This window comes from Trichomycterus rosablanca, chromosome 22 (assembly GCF_030014385.1).
Source record: "Trichomycterus rosablanca isolate fTriRos1 chromosome 22, fTriRos1.hap1, whole genome shotgun sequence".
In the NCBI taxonomy this organism is placed as follows: domain Eukaryota; kingdom Metazoa; phylum Chordata; class Actinopteri; order Siluriformes; family Trichomycteridae; genus Trichomycterus; species Trichomycterus rosablanca.
In genome coordinates, this window is record NC_086009.1 from 16,615,956 (window position 1) to 16,635,653 (window position 19,698).

Consider the following 19,698-nt stretch of genomic DNA (forward strand, 5'->3'; position numbering starts at 1 on the left):
GAAGAGAAAATCGTGTATGAAGCTGTAGACTCGGTAGACCAATAGAAGAAATTTCACAACAGCAGTAATGTTTCTTATCTTTGTCATGATTCTGTTTTCCTCAACAGGAGGATTGATTTGAATGTACACGGCTTGTGTTGTGTTTTTGCCCGATGAAGAATTCATTGTGACAGGTTGTTGCACTTGCATGTATGTGCCGAATGGAAGAGCAATTGTTGTATTTGCCTCGGTGGAATTCCCCTTCAGGTAAAGCGTTTTGTCCAGATGACGGCACCAAAACAATGTGAGAGCTGGCTGCGTCACTGTGTAATAATCATGAACAGGACTGCGTTAATACCAGGACCTGCGTTAAAAAGGCGCGGGGGTGGTTGTTGGCAGTGGCCCCCCAGATTTTCTCACTGCTCACTACTTTTTGGGTTATACTCTGTTGTAGTTACATGGCAGTGCCTAATGGATGAGCTTTGGTGCCACTAAACCAGAAGTGCTTCTTAACATTGGTCAGCTCACTGTAAACAGTTGTTTGCTCTTTTTTTTACAAATACGGGAACATGCAGGGTTATGCTGAGTTGCTGGGGTGTGTTGTCTTGCTGGGAGAGCCGCCTGGCGCTGCGTGTTCAGCTCCTCCAGGGAGAGAGTGTTTTACTGATCCCGCCGCTCCACTCTCTACACTGAATGAACACGTTCACTCTTGGAGAAACGTCAGTGAGAAGCCGCTGACCTGAAGTCTCAGATGTGACAGCACTAAGTTTCCCAGGGCCTTCATGACGTTGGATGTGAGAGCCACAGGTCTATGATCATTTAGAGGTGAGGTACATGACTTCTTTGGAACAGGAACCAGGCAGGATATTTTCCACATCAGTGGTAGTCCTTGTTCTCAGAAGAAAAGTCTTCGTATGGCTCTGCACATTCTGTAGAAGCTTTGAAGAAAGTCCTTTATCGCCCCCCACAGATTCTCTCGGTCTCTGTTGTCGTCACAGTGTTTGCATTCCAGTCCAATGTTAATCTGAATGTACTGAGCATTTGGAAGTGGTTGCAGTTGCATGTATGTGTCGAATGGAAGAGCCATTGTTGTATTTGCCTCGGTGGAATTCCCCTTCAGGTAAAGCGGTTTGTACAGATAACTCAACCCAAAAGAAGGCGAGAGCTGGCTGTGTCTCTGTGTAATGATCATGAACAGCACTACGTTAATACTTTACTTTTTCGTTTCATAGGTGGTTGTAGCTGCATGTGGGTGATGAGTTAGGGAGCTGTTTGGGTTCTTTCTTTTCGTGGTTTTCTACATTAAAAGGTTAATACAGTTTGTTCTTATGACCGTGTCTGATGACACTGTGTCAGTAGCACCCTGTATTAATGAACACCCATTTATTTTAAACTTACATTTCTTTTAATAGGTCATTTTCAGTTCATACTCTGTTGTAGTTACATGGCAGTGCCTAATGGACGATCTTCAGTGCCACTAAACCAGAAGTGCTTCTTAACATCGGGCAGCTCACTGTGAACAGTTGTTTGCTCTTTTTTTCACAAATACGGGAACATGCAGGGCTATGCTGAGTTGCTGGGGTGTGTTGTGTTGCTGGAAGCGCCGCCTGAGGTTTTAGTGATTCCTCCCCACACACACACTGCTGCTGCATGTTCAGCTCCTCCAGGGAGAGAGTGTTTCACTGATCCCCGCCGCTCCGCTCTATACTCTGAATGAACACGTTCACTCTTGAAGAAACGTCAGTGAGAAGCCGCAGTCGGACCCTCTGGCAGTGTTACTGTTCAGGAAGAAAAATCCTCTCTCCTCTTTCACTCGCTTTCCTCCACCGGCCCGCGGTTTTAGTGATTCCTCCCCGTACACACTTACACGGGTGAAATGCCGACCAGGGGAGCGTGCTGGTGCGCTTGCCCCTGGCTGTATTCTTGATTTTGTGTGAGTCAGTAAGGTCTGATCTCACATCGATCTAAATGAACATGTTCACTTTTAAAGAAAAGTCAGTGTCAGTAAGGAGCCGCCGACAGGATCCCCTGTTTGTGTTACTTTTTAGAGAGAGAATAAGCCTCTCTCCTCTTTTCCTACCTGTTGGTATGCACGCCTGTACGATCATGTTTCAGTATAAATACTCTTTTTCATTTTTAAAGCAAGGGTGATGTAAAAATGATCTTACTACATGTATATCATCTGAGTCCCAGACTGTACTGCACATGGTTATGAGAGAAACACGTTTAATGAAGATAAATAAGACAGCACACAAGTTCATGAACAGATACATTTATTAAGATTACAATAGTAAAAAGGAAAATATTTAACAAATGTTACATGTAGACTAAAAACATCTAGTGTAAAAACCAGGAACACGATCTCACACTGATCAGAATGAACACAGTTTGTTGTGGCGTGTCGTTGGCTAATCAGAAAACACCTGAATACAGTTTTGTCTTGACTGAGTAAACAGACATCATACAGGTTTGTTGTAGAACTTTTGGTCTGAATTGAGTAGTACCGCGCCTCCTCTGAATCATGAGCCGTGTGTTTTGGTAGATATACATAGACGGTACGCAGGCTAGTTAGACAGAAGACTTTACAGTGTTTTAATGTTGATGTTAACCAGAGTAACCACAGGGTAACAGGGTAACTGAGAACTGAGTATAGTCTGTACTCTCCTGGTTAGAAGAAAAAATCGTGTATGAAACTGTAGACTTGGTAGACCGATAGAAGAAATTTCACAACAGCAGTAATGTTTCTTATCATTGTCATGATTCTGTTTTCCTCAACAGGAGGATTGATTTGAATGTACACGGCTTGTGTTATGTTTTCGCCCGATGAAGAATTCATTGCGACAGGTTGTTGCACTTGCATGTATGTGCTGAATGGAAAAGCCATGGTTGTATTTGCCTCGGTAAAATTCCCCTTCAGGTAAAGCGGTTTGTACAGATGACTCAACCCAAAAGAAGGCGAGAGCTGGCTGTGTCACTGTGTAATGATCATGAACAGGACTACGTTAATACTTTACTTTTTCGATTCATAGGTGGCTGTAGCTGCATGTGGGTGATGAGTTAGGGAGCTGTTTGGGTTCTTTCTTTTCATGGTATTCTACATTAAAAGGTTAATACAGTTTGTTCTTATGACAGTGACTGATGACACTGTGTCAGTAGCACCCTGTATTAATGAACACTCATTTATTTTAAATTAATATTTCTTTTAATAGGTCATTTTAAGTTTATACTCTGTTGTAGTTACATGGCAGTGCCTAATGGATGAGCTTTGGTGCCACTACAACAGAAGTGCTTCTTAACATCGGGCAGCTCACTGTGAACAGTTGTTTGCTCTTTTTTTTTACAAATACAGGAACATGCAGGGCTATGCTGAGATGCTGGGGTGTGTTGTGTTGCTGGCAGCGCCGCCTGAGTTTTAGTGATTCCTCCCCACACACACACTGGCGCTGCGTGTTCAGCTCCTCCAGGGAGAGAGTGTTTCACTGATCCCCGCCGCTCCGCTCTATACTCTGAATAAACACGTTCACTCTTGGAGAAACGTCAATGTGAAGTCGCCGACGGGCCCCCTGTCTGTGTTGTTGTTCAGAGAGAAAAAATCCTCTCTCCTCTTTTCCTCGCTTTCCTCCACCGGCCTGCGGTTTCAGTGATTCCTCCCCGTACACACTTATGCGGAGGAAACGCCGTCGAGGGGAGCGTGCTGGTGCACCTGCACCTGGCACTGTGTGTTCAGCTCCTCCAGCGAGCAAAGGTTCACCAGCCCTCTTTCCTCCCTTGCCCGCCCTTGCTGCATAAATAAAATACATCGTAATCTAAATGACGTAATATTTCCCGTAAATGCCCGCCTAATAGTTTCTTGTTCAATCATATATCAGCATTCAAACCCCGCCCTTTGAATGAGGTTTCTCTGCACAGGGATTTTTCAGTTAGTCGTGTGAAGAGTTTCTGTAGTTCAGATGGAGAGAAGAACTTTATATTCTGATCACTTCAAGGTTCATGAGAATCTGCTGATGAAACCTCTGGGTTCAGTTTCTGAAAATCAATAAATAAATGGCACATCTATTGTTGTCTGGTTTTAGTGTTGTTTTTTCTTTGTAAGCATTAGAGAACACAGCACACACGTTCATGAAAAGATACATTTATTAAGAGTACATTGGTAAAATACAAAATATTCTAAGAGAAAAGAAAATATTTAGACAAAAAATGTTGTGTAAACACTAAGGATTTGTAGAACTATTGAAGAAGTAATGCAGTTCAGGCTGGCAGGTTCCCAGCTACACATACTGGGGTGTTGCAGACAGGTAGTCCAGGACCCAGGCGATCCGTGTCCACCCGCATGTTCTCCATCTTCTTCTCCAGGTTGAAAGGTTGAATTGTGTTGAACACACTTGAGAAGTTGAAGAAAGTGATTCTGACTGTGGTGTTGCTCTGGTCCGAATGGGAATGAGTCCTTTGCAGTAGGTAACAGCATCTGATAAGCAAACTGCAGGGGGGGGGTTGGCAGGAAGGTGCTGACCTGAGGTCTCAGATGTGACAGCACTAAGTTTCCCAGGGCCTTCATGACGTTGGATGTAAGAGCCACAGGTCTATGATCATTTAGAGGTGAGGTACATGACTTCTTTGGAACAGGAACCAGGCAGGATATTTTCCACATCAGTGGTAGTCCTTGTTCTCAGAAGAAAAGTCTTCGTATGGCTCTGCACATTCTGTAGAAGCTTTGAAGAAAGTCCTTTATCGCCCCCCACAGATTCTCTCGGTCTCAGTTGTCGTCACAGTGTTTGCATTCCAGTCCAATGTTAATCTGAATGTACTGAGCATTTGGAAGTGGTTGCAGTTGCATGTATGTGCTGAATGGAAAAGCCATTGTTGTATTTGCCTCGGTGGAATTCCCCTTCAGGTAAAGCGGTTTGTACAGATGACTCAACCCAAAAGAAGGCGAGAGCTGGCTGTGTCTCTGTGTAATGATCATGAACAGCACTACGTTAATACTTTACTTTTTCGATTCATAGGTGGCTGTAGCTGCATGTGGGTGATGAGTTAGGGAGCTGTTTGGGTTCTTTCTTTTCATGGTATTCTACATTAAAAGTTTAATACAGTTTGTTCTTATGACCGTGTCTGATGACACTGTGTCAGTAGCACCCTGTATTAATGAACACTCATTTATTTTAAATTAATATTTCTTTTAATAGGTCATTTTAAGTTTATACTCTGTTGTAGTTACATGGCAGTGCCTAATGGACTAGCTTTGGTGCCACTACAACAGAAGTGCATTACACGGGTGAAATGCCGACCAGGGGAGCGTGCTGGTGCACTTTTCCCTGGCTGTATTCTTGTTTTTGTGTGAGTCAGTAAGGTCTGATCTCACACCCATCTGAATGAACACGTTCACTTTTAAAGAAAAGTCAGTGTCAGTAAGGAGCCGCCGACAGGATCCCCTGTTTGTGTTACTTTTTAGAGAGAGAATAATCCTCTCTCCTCTTTTCCTACCTGTTGTTATGGACGCCTGTACGATCATGTTTCAGTATAAATACTCTTTTTCATTTTTAAAGCAAGGGTGATGTAAAAATGATCTTACTACATGTATATCATCTGAGTCCCAGACTGTACTGCACATGGTTATGAGAGAAACACGTTTAATGAAGATAAACAAGACAGCACACAAGTTCATGAACAGATACATTTATTAAGATTACAATAGTAAAAAGGAAAATATTTTAGGGGCAAATGTTACATGTAGACTAAAAACATCTAGTGTAAAAACCAGGAACACGATCTCACACTGATCAGAATGAACACAGTTTGTTGTGGCGTGTCGTGTGTCTAATCAGAAAACACATGAAAACAGTTTTGTCTTGACTGAGTAAACAGACATCATACGGGTTTGTTTTAGAACTTTTGGCTGAATTGAGTAGTACCGCGCCTCCTCTCAATCATGAGTCGTGTGTGTTTCAGTAGATATACATAGACGGTATGCAGGCTAGTTAGACAGAAGACTTTACAGTGTTTTAATGTTGATGTTAACCAGAGTAACCACAGGGTAATAGGGTAACTGAGAACTGAGTATGGTCTGTACTCTCCTGGTTAGAAGAGATAATCGCGTATGAAACTGTAGACTTGGTAGACCGATAGAAGAAATTTCACAACAGCTGTAATGTTTCTTATCATTGTCATGATTCTGTTTTCCTCAACAGGAGGATTGATTTGAATGTACACGGCTTGTGTTATGTTTTCGCCCGATGAAGAATTCATTGCGACAGGTTGTTGCACTTGCATGTATGTGCTGAATGGAAAAGCCATTGTTGTATTTGCCTCGGTGGAATTCCCCTTCAGGTAAAGCGGTTTGTACAGATGACTCAACCCAACTCAACTTTATTCATGTCCCACAAAATACGTTTGTCTTGATGTTGTCGAACGTCACCACTGCGTTAAATCATGTTACAGTTTGCACTTTTATAGTCAATTAAGTCGGAGTGAAAAAATCCCTCCCATACGTGCCAGCCTACTCTGTAGTGCGGCCGTGATCTCTTGTTCAATCATATATCAGTATTTAAGCTCCGCCCTTCGAAGGAGGTTTCTCTGCACAAGGAGTTTTCAGTTAGTCGTGTGAAGTGCTTCTGTAGTTCAGATGGTGTTGCTCTGGTCCGAATGGGAATGAGCCCTTTGCAGTAGGTAACAGCATCTGATAAGCAAACTGCAAGAGGGGGGGGGGGCAGGAAGGTGCTGACCTGAAGTCTCAGATGTGACAGCACTAAGTTTCCCAGGGCCTTCATGACGTTGGATGTGAGAGCCACAGGTCTATGATCATTTAGAGGTGAGGTACATGACTTCTTTGGAACAGGAACCAGGCAGGATATTGCCTCTTAACATCATGCAGCTCACTGTGAACAGTTGTTTGCTCTTTTTTTTTTTTACAAATACGGGAACATGCAGGGTTATGCTGACTCACACAAAAACAAGAATACAAAGAACACATTCACTTTTAAAGAAAAGTCAGTGTCAGTGAGGAGCCATCGTCGGGGTCCTGGCTGTGTTACTTTTTAGAGAGAGAAAAAATCCTTTCTCATCTTTTCCTTCCTGTTGGTATGCACGCCTGTACGATCATGTTTCAGTATAAATACTCTTTTTTCATTTTTAAATGAAACATTTTTCATGTTTATGGGAATGAGCCCTTTGCAGTAGGTAACAGCATCTGATAAGCAAACTGCAAGAGGGGGGGGGCAGGAAGGTGCTGACCTGAAGTCTCAGATGTGACAGCACTAAGTTTCCCAGGGCCTTCATGACGTTGGATGTGAGAGCCACAGGTCTATGATCATTTAGAGGTGAGGTACATGACTTCTTTGGAACAGGAACCAGGCAGGATATTTTCCACATCAGTGGTAGTTCTTGTTCTCAGAAGAAAAGTCTTCGTATGGCTCTGCACATTCTGTAGAAGCTTTGAAGAAAGTCCTTTATCGCCCCCCACAGATTCTCTCGGTCTCTGTTGTCGTCACAGTGTTTGCATTCCAGTCCAATGTTAATCTGAATGTACTGAGCATTTGGAAGTGGTTGCAGTTGTATGTATGTGTCGAATGGAAGAGCCATTGTTGTATTTGCCTCGGTGGAATTCCCCTTCAGGTAAAGCGGTTTGTACAGATGACTCAACCCAAAAGAAGGCGAGAGCTGGCTGTGTCTCTGTGTAATGATCATGAACAGCACTACGTTAATACTTTACTTTTTCGATTCATAGGTGGTTGTAGCTGCATGTGGGTGATGAGTTAGGGAGCTGTTTGGGTTCTTTCTTTTCATGGTATTCTACATTAAAGGTTAATACAGTTTGTTCTTATGACAGTGACTGATGACACTGTGTCAGTAGCACCCTGTATTAATGAACACTCATTTATTTTAAATAATTTAAAATAAATAAAAAAAATTTAAATAGGTCATTTGAAGTTTATACTCTGTTGTAGTTACATGGCAGTGCCTAATGGATGAGCTTTGGTGCCACTACAACAGAAGTGCTTCTTAACATCGGGCAGCTCACTGTGAACAGTTGTTTGCTCTTTTTTTACAAATACGGGAACATGCAGGGCTATGCTGAGTTGCTGGGGTGTGTTGTGTTGCTGGGAGCGCTGCCTGGGTTTTAGTGATTCCTCCCCACACACACACTGCTGCTGCGTGTTCAGCTCCTCCAGGGAGAGAGTGTTTTACTGATCCCCGCCGCTCCGCTCTATACTCTGAATGAACACGTTCACTCTTGGAGAAACGTCAGTGAGAAGCCGCCGACGGGCCCCCTGTCTGTGTTGTTGTTCAGAGAGAAAAAATCCTCTCTCCTCTTTCACTCGCTTTTCTTCCACCGGCCCGCAGTGGTCCACGCCAACACCCAGTGCGTGTATAGCTCCTCCAGTGAGCGAGGGTTCCAGCGGCCCGCAGTGCCCCCTGACCGCCACCCATCCCAGCCTGCGGTAACACCCGCCTCGCTACACCACCACACACACACAGCCCGCGCCCTAGCACCTGGCACTGCGTGTTTTACTGGTCCCCGACGGGCCCCCTGTCTGTGTAGTTGTTTAGAGAGGAAAAATCCTCTCCCCTGTTTTCCTGCCTGCTGGTATGTACACCTGTCCGATCATGTTTCAGCATTATACCCCGCCCTTTGAATGAGGACTCCTCGCATACGCATGAGTTTAGTCAGTCGTTCAAAGACATTGTGCAGTTCAGAACGTTTGATGAAACTATGTAGGCAAAATATGTAGACAAAAAATCTTGTGTAAAATCCAGGGATTTGTAGACCATACTAAGATAGAGGTTATTGTGAATGTAACGGACCTCCCCTCTGGCAAACGCTACATAGACCCCCACACAAAATCCTATTTTTTTCCCCCCAAATGCCATTAAACTCATTAACAACTGACCTGTTGTTTACATGCCAAACGGCACTTTAAATATACTGTTTCATTAATTTCCTACTCTTCATATATTAGCTTTTTGTAATGATAGAATCACATAAACATAAAGGTTGGGTGTTTTATTTTGGACACAAATTTTTTTACTTTTGAACAGTAACTTTACATGACAGTTACTGAACTGTCATGCATTTGGATTTTGCTTTAATATTGATTGTCACTTTTTACAGTCACCACAAATTGTAAATGTGTTTTTGTATTGCTTCAGCTTTCTCTGTATTTTTCTTTGTATTTTTCTCTGTATCTCTGGAGACTACGAGTGACAGGAGGGAGGGAGGACACCAAACCCAGTCAAAGTTCAAACCATCAGAAAGCTACCAGTATTCACATCCAGTGAATGTACTGTGTCGCCCCTTAGTGGATTTTTCTGTTTGTTCAGTTGAAAGCTTAAGGTACAATTTGACCTCACTAACTCGTGTTTTATCTATCACAAATAGACTTTGAATTATCATATAACTTGCACAGAGTCTTAATAAGTAAAACTATCATAAATGTAATGTCATGTTTTACACACTTTGGTTACATTAATGACAAGGCAGGTAGTTACAGGTTACACATGATTCATCAAGTTCAATTTCCAACATCATCACAAGCAATGTATCCCCAATTCACCTCACTTACATGTCTTTGGACTGTGAGAGGAAACCAGAGCCTCCGGAGGAAACCCTAGCAGACATGAGGAGAACATGCAAACCTGGACTGCTCCACCTGGGAACTGAACCCAGGACCTTCTTGCTGTTTCCAGTTGATTATACAGATGCTAAAAACTAACTAACAAGCAAAAAACCAGAAGAAGAAAAAACTAAACAGAAATTATAACTTTTCTTTCAACCTTGGAATCACATCAGAACACCTGACACCTTTAATGTTTTAAAATAATATTTAACCAAAGATTTTACTAAACTGTATGCAAAATGTCTATTCTAATGTGTATTTATATTTGTTTTATAAAAACATAAAATATTACCAATTATTATACTGGGAGATGCTGTCAAGTTTCTATTACAAAGACTAAAGTTTGGGGTTTGTATATTCGTATTTACTTTATTTCATTTTTTTTATTTATGGCTGCATAAATGTAAGTAGAAACGAAAACTGAATACAGTGTGAACTGTTTGGATATTGTATATGTATATAATGTGTAGTGCTCACTGTGTGTAAGTTCAAGTTTAACAATGTGCAAATTAATAAAATGCTTAGAAAATGTACAAAATTTTATATTTAATATAATATTACATTTGTATTTTATTATGGGGTGACAATGCATGTATTTTCTGTCTACAGTATTAATGGGCAACAATATTGTCCTTTTCAGTAGCTAATAAGGAGTATTTTTTAATAAGCTCCTTAAAGTAAGGAACATTGTAGTTGTCCCAAAAAATTTGTTGCACTTCTAATGTGTAAAAACTAGGGCTGTCGAAGTTAACGCGATAATAACGCATTAACGCAATCTCAATTTAACGCGATTAAGATAAATAGCGCCATTAACGCAAATTCTAGTTCATGTTGAGACTTGACTGGTAGAACAAACGTTTTAATGTCGGACATGTCACCGTTTTTCATTTGCGGTTTGTTAACAAAATGTAAAAGAGCGTCGTAGCATCTGCACATGCATAATAAAGAAATAAATACACGCTATATTCACAAGTTGTCGGGAGCAGAACACTTTATTAACTTATTCTGTTACGGTAAAGAATACCGGACAGCTGAATCAAGCACGTTGTCCATGAACTATGGAAGCCCCAAAGGGTCAAAACACACTCACTTCGTGTAGAAACGTCCATCAAACCATTGGATAGTATTACTGCCTAGTATGTGAGTGAATAAAACTCCCTTACAGTTTTCTCTTGTCCCAGCAGTTTTTAACATCAGTACATTTAGCATAAAATGTGTTCACCATTTTAATTGTAACATTTCACTTAAAAATCCTTGTTTTCTATAACATTTACACAGATTTTTTTTAATGCGATTAATCGCGATGAACTATATGAAATTCTGAGATTAATCGCGATTAAAATTTTTAATCGTTTGACAGCCCTAGTAAAAACATGAAATGAGGACACGAGCACCCTGTTCATTTTTGTATCTGGGGTGATGGCGACATCTATCGTTCAGATTAGTAAATTGAATTAAATTGACAGAATACTATGGCTACGTAAGTTTAACTGGTTGAGAAGAAAACGTGTAATTTGCCAAAATTATTAAACGTAAATATTAAAATATTGTAACGACTTCTAATTTTCTGGACAAAAGGTGCACACGTTATTCAACTGTTTATTATTTTACCTTTGTGAAATTTATTCACAATTTTATGTGAATGTAAAATGTAGTTTGCTGTGACTAAAGCCTATGTGCATTAAGAAATGACTATTAGCAAATATTTACACTAATAATATCCTTGAGTTTGTGCAACGATGATGCTCAATCGATGATCCACCTAGCCCACCGCAACCCTGACCAGGATAAGTGAAATGAATTTGTGAATGTAACGGAAACTTTTTTCTGTGTGTTTGTGCGCCGCCTCTGTTGAAAGGTGGTAGTACAGGAAGCGAATTTGTCTAAAAACGGGTAGTAAAAGCGTTACGGGTGGAATTAGGAGTATTACACAGTTGCAAAGTCTTAGTTCAACGGGACTTATTTTTTTTACTTTGGTAAGTGTAAAAATTATTAAGTTAATTAATTTGCTTACTCCGTACTGAATATCGCACTTTTTATTATACATTTTGCGCAAACTGTTACATGATTGAGGCTCTTTTAATTTGTAAACAAAGTTCCGCTTTGTGATCTTGTGGCGCATTTCTCTCACTAAAATGTACCAGAATCCAAAAATATCACCATTATTAATATTATCTAACAGTTCTAATAAAAATATTTACATAAACATGTTGAACAATACCTATTTTATCTCCAAGTCTGCTCTATATGGTTCAAAAGTATGTGGACACCCATTATTAGTGAGTTAAGGTGTTGCAGGCACACCTGCTTCCAACATGTGTGTAAAAAAACCTTTATTAGCATCTCTTTAACCAAGTTATTAATCCATACATAAGTCCAGTAAATATCTCCCAATCCATGTAACAGCCCCCCTTTCTTTATTTTTGTTTTATTTCTTTCCAGATGCAGTCAAAATGTTCCTTATAGAACAGAACATCAGAGCCTGAAAAACTGTGAACCATGACCTGGTGTGGGTTTTCACAAATCCCTATTTCAGCTGCTTTTCTTGTGACTGCACTACTATCATCATTCATATTGATAAGTGACCTACATGATCAGCACACATCAACTGTAAGACTAACATCACACCCACAATTAAGAACAGAAGCTGTCCCAAACAACAGGGATTTCCATGTAAACAAGGCTAAAAACATCACAAACACCTTCCCTGTGAAGGAACAACCGACTTATTCCACTGCTGCTGAAAACATCTGCAGTCTTCCAGTGGAAAAGCGGTTTGACTGTGCCCGGGATCGAACCCTCACTCGGGAGGGGTGTGAGAAGCGAGGCTGCTGCTATGTGCCCTTGCTTCAGTCTGCATTCAGTGGCCCGCCGTGGTGCTTCTACCCTGTTTCTTTCCCTGGCTACAAAATGGGACCACTTCTACCCACACCTAAGGGTCAGACAGCTAGCCTTACTCGGACCGCTCTGTCTTACCTTCCCGGAGACGTCTCCACACTTCAGCTTGAAGTGATGTCTGAGGAACCAGGCCGCCTACACCTCACAGTAAGTAGCTTAGATTAACTTTGAGGGGAATGTAGACAGAAAGATTGATAGGCATGAGTCACTTAACATTACATCTGTATATGTTAGGTCAACTAGTTAATGGGTGTAAATATGGAGCTGGTCTTTCTTTGCTGCTAAAGTAACCTCCTTTTTACTGGGAAGGTTTTTGAGCAGACTTTGGTACATAACTGTAGATATTTACTTTCCTTCAGCCAGAAAGAACAGTGGGGCTGGGTATTCTGTTGGGCAGTAAGATTTACCTCAGGTTCTAGTTTATCAAAAATGTCGGATGAAAGTTAGAGACATGGCTCTGTGCAGACCAGCCTGTGGCTTTTCTCAGCCAGCATGGATTCTGTAAAATTAATTATTGGAAGAAAAAAAAAACATAAACCAGGTTTTTAACCAATTTTGTTGTATTCTTCTCCCAAACGCAGCTGAAGGATCCTTTGTCTGCTCGATATGAAGTTCCCTTTGTCACAGTGCCACCCAGCAGACCTGCAGACAAGCAGAGTCTCCTCTATGATGTAGAGTTTCATCCAGATCCGTTTGGCTTTGTCGTTCGTCGCAGATCCAATGGCCGAGTGTTGTAAGTTTCTCAGTGAAGATTATTTATTAGTGAAATGCAAAGGATTGTTTTGCTGCAATGCATGGGCAAAGTTATGTGAACATATGACTGTTAGCTCAATGAACATCCATTCCATTGTTATTTTTTATGTCACTAGACTGTCTCTATGTTGTGTGTCTTAGAGTAAATACCACCGTAGCACCGTTGTTGTTCGCTGACCAGTACCTACAACTCTCCACTTCTCTGGCCTCCTCTTTGGTGTCTGGATTTGGGGAGCACTACACTCAACTTACTCTGGACCTCAACTGGACCTCAATCACCCTGTGGAACAGAGACATGGCACCGCACGTGGGTACATCAACTGTTCCATCTGTCCCAATATATAAAGTAATCTAGTGTAGACTTTTAATAAAAAGTGTTTTGATTTTTTTTCCCACAGAGTGATGCCAATCTGTATGGCTCTCATCCCTTCTGTTTAGTACAGGAGGGTGATGGTCATGCGTATGGTATCTTCCTACTCAACAGCAATGCTATGGGTGAGTAAATGGACACAGTAATTGAGACATTTTTGTGCAGCGTTTCCATAAATTGGATGTTTTTTGTATGTAGAAGTGGCATTGCAGCCCATGCCAGCAGTAACCTGGGTGACCATAGGAGGAATTCTTGACTTTTACATCTTCCTAGGACCAGATCCACAAAGTGTGGTGCGACAGTATCATGAGGTTATCGGTAAGCAGCCTTTAACATCTACGTAATTTGTGTTTCAGGACATTCAGAATTCATTTCATAATGTTCTAATCTAGGATATGCCATGATGCCACCCTATTGGTCGCTGGGCTTTCATCTGTGCCGCTGGGGCTACACCTCCAGCAATGTAACAAGATCTGTGGTGCAGCGTATGCACCAGGCCCAGTTCCCTCTGGTAAGTAAATATGCCTTGTAAGATATTCTTAGTTCCAAAGTGTTTTTATTGAGATTCTGTTTATAGTTTTTTGTATGAATACAATCTCAATCTGATGGATGTAAAATACAGAACAATATTTGGCTGTTATCTCTAAGCTCTTTCCACCTCAATTAGCTGTTGTTTAAAGCAGCAAGCATCTACCAACCCAGTCTGTTGGATTTCAAGCAGGGAACTTGACTTTTGAGTCCAGTCCACATATTTTCAATAGCAATCATGTCAGGACTGAAAAAAGGCCAATCCAAAAAGTCATTTCTCTTTTGGGGGACTTTAAAAATTAAAATAAGGTTTATATGAATTACATTTCATAAAATGGATACATTGATACAATTCTGTGGCAGGACGTACAGTGGAATGATCTCGATTATGCTGACAAGAAAAGAGTCTTTACTTTCGACCCTCAGAGGTTTGGAGACCTGCCTGAGATGGTGCAAGAGTTTCATCAGCAGGGGATGAAGTACATACTCATTTTGGTAAGTGTCTTGGTTTAATCTGTTTAATCTCTTAGTGAAGAGTTGAACTTTGAAAAAGAGGAGACCCTGTGAACCTCTATGTGACTTTGCCACGAAGTCTGTGCCATGATATAAGTGCCATGAATAATTTCATAAATTAATACACTATATGGCCAAAAGTATTTGGACACCTGACTGTGAGCTTGTTGGACATTCTAATTAAAAAACAATTGCTATTAAAATAAAGTGACCTCTATGTGATCTTGGTCAAGAAAGCCTCAACTGATGTTCCCGTTAATTCCAAAGCTGTTCATTCCAGTGGGGCGGGGGTCAGGGTTTCTTTAAACCAAGCTTTTCATCATGTCTTTATAGAGCTTGATTTGAGACACAGTCATGCTACAGATGTATGTTATTATTTGACTTTGACTGTATGTTCACACCGTAATTTGGTTACTAAGTGGACAGAATCATAATAACCGCGTGTGGTTGGTTTTAGGATCCAGGCATCAGTAGCTCAAGTCCTCCAGGTTCATATAAGCCCTTTGATGATGGAGAGCGGCGTGGAGTGTTCATCAAAAACCTTACAGGACAAACGCTTATCGGAAAGGTCAGGCTGCACCAAAAAATTTACTATTATAATTTTTAATATTTGCCATTTTATCTGTATTAACTTCTAAGCAACACCCATTAACAAAAACACTGATTATTATTAATTCATTATGTGTGCGTGTGTGTGTGTGTGTGTGTGTGTGTGTGTGTGTGTGTGTGTGTCAGGTATGGCCAGGTCCAACAGCGTTTCCAGACTTCACCAATCCAGAATGTGTAAGCTGGTGGAAAGAGTGTATCAGTGACTTCCATGCTACTGTGCCATTTGACGGCCTCTGGATAGTGAGTTGAACTGATCTGATGGTCAGGCGTCCACACACTTTTGACCACAATGTGTATATTGTTTTTTTCTCTTTTCATTAGATGCTTGTTTGTTGTCGCAATTTCCTTGGCAGGACATGAATGAACCTGCTAGTTTTGTTCCAGGCTCTGTGCATGGATGCCCATCTACCAACCTGGAGAACCCACCATATGTTCCAGGTCAGTACTGTAATTCAGACGGTGGACAAAATATCAGAATCCGGTAACAATTTTGTAATATCAAGGAGCAAATAAAGTCTTTCAGTTTAACATCTTGTGCTGCAGATGTTATTGAAGGCCGGCTGAACTCAGGTACGCTGTGTATGACCAGCCAGCAGGTGTATTCTTCTCATTACAATCTGCACAACCTGTATGGACTAACCGAGGCCATCGCCACACACAGGTTAGACTTTCACTCTTTCACACATGCATGTTTAGTTCACCAGTGCTGACATCTCAAGTTCTCAGCCAGCTGGGCATCTGCACAGACACACGACTGTTATAACATCCAGCACTTTTTAATTGTCATATTATTCTATACCTTTACACAGTGCGTTGCTGAAAGTGAGAGGCTCTCGGCCGTTTGTGCTGTCCCGCTCCTCTTTTCCTGGACTGGGCAGATTCTCAGGACACTGGACAGGAGATGTTAGGAGTGACTGGGAGCAGCTAAGATATTCCATCCCTGGTAAGAATTAAAAAATATGCCTGGCATGTCATTATCATTTCAGTTTCATTGCATTGCTTGCATTTGATTGATAAGTGGGGTAAAGGGGTCTATAAAGTGTACAGAATAACATATGGGCTACAGTCAGTAACTGTATACCCTCAGAGTTCATCTGTAAGGTAGGTGGGTTGGTAAGCATTTATGACATGAGTGCATGGCAAACAGAAGAATGTGAAAGAAAAGAAAGGTGTGTGTGTGTATGTGTGTGTTGCAGCTGTGCTCCTGTTTGGACTTTATGGAGTTCCTTTGGTTGGGGCAGATGTGTGTGGATTCGAAGGGGACACTAACGAGGAACTGTGTGTGCGCTGGACCCAGTTAGGAGCTTTTTATCCATTCATGAGGAACCACAACGACAGACCTAATGCTGTAAGATCCAAAAACCGATTCAGTTTTATTTTATATTCTGTTTTATTATATATCACCTGTACAACGTGTAGTGTGAGTAATGAGCAGAACCAAAATTTAAACCTTAAATTTATAATCTATTACTGGCACTCAGTGTTGTAGCGGTAAAATACGCTTGCCCACTATAGCTGAAATCCGGGACCCAATTCTCAGCAGTGCTATCAGCCAGTTGGCCATCTACACAGACATGGTTAGCTATGTCTGAGGGATTGAGGGGTGGCTGAACAGTTTGGCCATTGGGAGGTGCACTTGTCAGTGCTCCTTGTCAGTATGGAACTGTCCTGGACAGACGAGCTGCCTCCAAAGGCGGCATGATGGTCCTCTCATGAGTGGGTCCCAAACATGGATCCACACTAGGCACAGGCTGTTAGTGGTGAGCCATCCTGCTTGTGTTATAGACATGCCCGGGTTGTTTCCCCATTTTTAATCTCCACAAGGGGCGTTAATGTACAAGTTCATTTTGCGTTTATGTGCCTTGTTAAATTTATATTGGTTACACATCAATGTTTCTTTGTACTTTAGCCCCAGGAGCCATACGTATTTGGACAGGAGGCCCAGGCAGCCATGAGGAACGTGATAATGCTGAGATACTCTCTCCTGCCTTTTCTCTACACACTTTTCCACCATGCACACACGTCAGCCAGCACTGTGGCTAGGCCACTGTTTTTGGAGTAAGAAGCTCATTAATAAATGTCGCTTTAAAATTTAGTTCACATGGATTCTTTATTATAGTACCTATATTTATTATTTGATTATTTTGTCCTGTTAGGTTTCCCTCTGATCCAAACTGCCAGACCATAGATAGACAGTTCCTCTGGGGGAGCTCTCTGCTCATCACTCCAGTCCTGGAACAGGGAGCAGTGGAGCTGGCTGCCTACCTTCCTCCCTCCCTGTGGTACAGCCTGCACAACGTAAAATTTTTTTTTTATCCTTATAGTTACAAATACAGAGCTCTGTTATATACATGTACATTTACTTGGGTATCAAATGCCAGTTTTCTGGATTGGTTCCCCTGTGCACAAAGCAAGCTTTGGTTAAAGTAACTCCAGTGGTCTGCACAGAGCCCTGACCTCGACCCACTGAACAGCTTTGGAATGAACTGGAACATCAACTGAGGCTTTATTGACAAAAATCAGTGCCCGGTGTTATGTTTTATTGTAGGGACAACCGTACAACAGCAAGGGACAATACCTTCTTCTCCCCGCCCCACTAGACACCATCAATGTCCATGTGAGAGAAGGCCATATTATTCCACAGCAGGTACTCTATACACATACACTGATCGAACACTGTGATCTAACTTTGTTTGCTTGATTTTTTAAACTTAGGAACTGTGTATGTATTCAGGTGCCGGCACTGACAACATCTGCCTCAAGCCGTAACCCTTTCTTCCTGACGGTAGCACTGTCCTCAGGGGGGTGGGCCAAAGGAGAGCTGTTCTGGGATGATGGGGACAGCTTGGACACATTTGAGCGTGAAGATTACTCATATATCATCTTCATGGCAGGACAGGTAGCTGTTTAAATTCTTTCAGGAACCGTGTTATTATTATATCACTATCATTTACATTTTTGATCACCAGCAAGGTTGCACTTTGTTCAAACAAGACAGTACAGAGGATCATGCTATGTTTTCTGTATTCCTCACCCCTCATGGTGGCTCCACACATCAAATAGCGCCTCTAGAGTCCTCAACCCTGCTGCTGTGTCCACTACGTATCAAACCCAGGTCTCTGCGGTCATTAGCATTAGACCGCTGCACCACCCGAGTCCCTAGTTTGTCTTCAGTGGTTGTTTTTGATGAGCGCACCTGGTCTTCCTGTTTGTTTACGTCTTTATTTTATTCTTTAGTCACAGTTGGTGAGTGAGCCATTAAAACTGAATGGAGCTCTGGATGGTTTAGTCCTGGGAGAAGTGCGTGTATTTGGAGTTCCAACCCCTCCATCAAAAGTATTAGCTAACGGGAAACAAGTGACTGATTTTTCCTACCGCTCGGACACTCAGGTAATGCATTTGAATGTTATGCTCAAAAATATGTAGCCATTAGTTTTGTAAGGACAGTGGCTAAGTGGTTAGTGGTTTGGGCTGTTGATCAGAGGTTTGATGATTAAAATCCAGCCTCCACCAAGCTACCATACTAAAGCCAAAGGTTTTGTTGTGATGTTAAGTGAGCACATATGGATCTGATGCTTGGGTGTATACATATTTTGGCTTGTTCCTTTAAGGGACTGAATGACTAGAACACAAACTTGGTGTTTAAAAGTCAAGAAAGCTGCACATCACCATAGGCTTGTAGGCTGTGATAAACACAGTTGGGTCCTTTAGTAAGACATCAGAATTGGTTTTGGAGTTGTTAAACCAGGCTAAAATTAAGCCTTTGGAAAATAAACACGGTCTGTGATGTTTTCATTTTCTTGATCTTTATTTAACTGACGAACGTGTGTGTGTGTGTGTGTATGTGTGTATGTTGTAGGTTCTAACAGTGTCTAACCTGGCCTTGCTTATGTCAGAGGCATTTACCATGCAGTGGAGCTGATGAAACCTCTGGTGGCACAGTTCATGTTTCAGTATATAAAGGAATGACTGTCTGACCAAATGAATGACATGAAAGACATTTGTATGCTGAACATGTTGTTTGAAGGTTGCTGAACTTTTGTAAGCTTAATAAATTTGACATATTTTCTATGAACTATGTTTTGTAATATGTCTTGTTTCTTTTCATTTTGATATGCACTTCTGAATTAAACCAATGATTAGATACACTTCGAGATGACATGTTACAGACTTTATTTAACTGCTTTGAATAATTAGAACACAAACTTTCAAGGCAGAAAAAAAAAACTGAGTTATTTCATACATTTATTGTACATTTTAGAGACAGATATGTATCGATATTTTAGTATGTTAATTTGTGAGGAATATTCTACTGTACAGTGATGAGCCAGAACATTAGAACCACCCAAAAATGTGCATGACAATGGCTTTTTTATTACAGTGTTACTGTACTTTGTTATATCTATACATATCTCCTATCACACATCCTTTTACAGT

At 41.3% G+C, this 19,698-nt stretch overlaps 1 protein-coding gene across 1 annotated transcript; it reads left to right on the forward strand.

Moving 5' to 3' along the window:
• Nucleotides 1-11,487: 11,487 nt before the first annotated feature.
• On the forward strand, nucleotides 11,488-19,336 carry gaa (alpha glucosidase). Its single transcript, XM_063018671.1, has 20 exons — nucleotides 11,488-11,566; nucleotides 12,033-12,635; nucleotides 13,070-13,221; nucleotides 13,383-13,548; nucleotides 13,640-13,736; nucleotides 13,810-13,929; nucleotides 14,004-14,122; nucleotides 14,503-14,634; nucleotides 15,110-15,220; nucleotides 15,388-15,501; nucleotides 15,615-15,699; nucleotides 15,805-15,922; nucleotides 16,071-16,204; nucleotides 16,458-16,609; nucleotides 17,171-17,319; nucleotides 17,418-17,559; nucleotides 17,810-17,908; nucleotides 17,996-18,160; nucleotides 18,499-18,651; nucleotides 19,121-19,336. Exons 2-20 carry the CDS (start codon nucleotides 12,090-12,092, stop codon nucleotides 19,181-19,183), a joined length of 2,817 nt encoding a protein of 938 aa, XP_062874741.1. The 5' UTR covers nucleotides 11,488-11,566; nucleotides 12,033-12,089; the 3' UTR covers nucleotides 19,184-19,336.
• The last annotated feature ends 362 nt before the right edge of the window (nucleotides 19,337-19,698 follow it).

Bases quoted from the DNA above. Each gene is read 5' to 3' on its own strand.
- gaa (XM_063018671.1), top strand. From the start codon at position 12,090: ATGACCTGGTGTGGGTTTTCACAAATCCCTATTTCAGCTGCTTTTCTT. The intron at 15,221-15,387 runs GTCAGGCTGCAC...TGTGTGTGTCAG, and splicing joins GACAAACGCTTATCGGAAAG to GTATGGCCAGGTCCAACAGC. The intron at 17,560-17,809 runs GTAAAATTTTTT...GTTTTATTGTAG, and splicing joins TGTGGTACAGCCTGCACAAC to GGACAACCGTACAACAGCAA.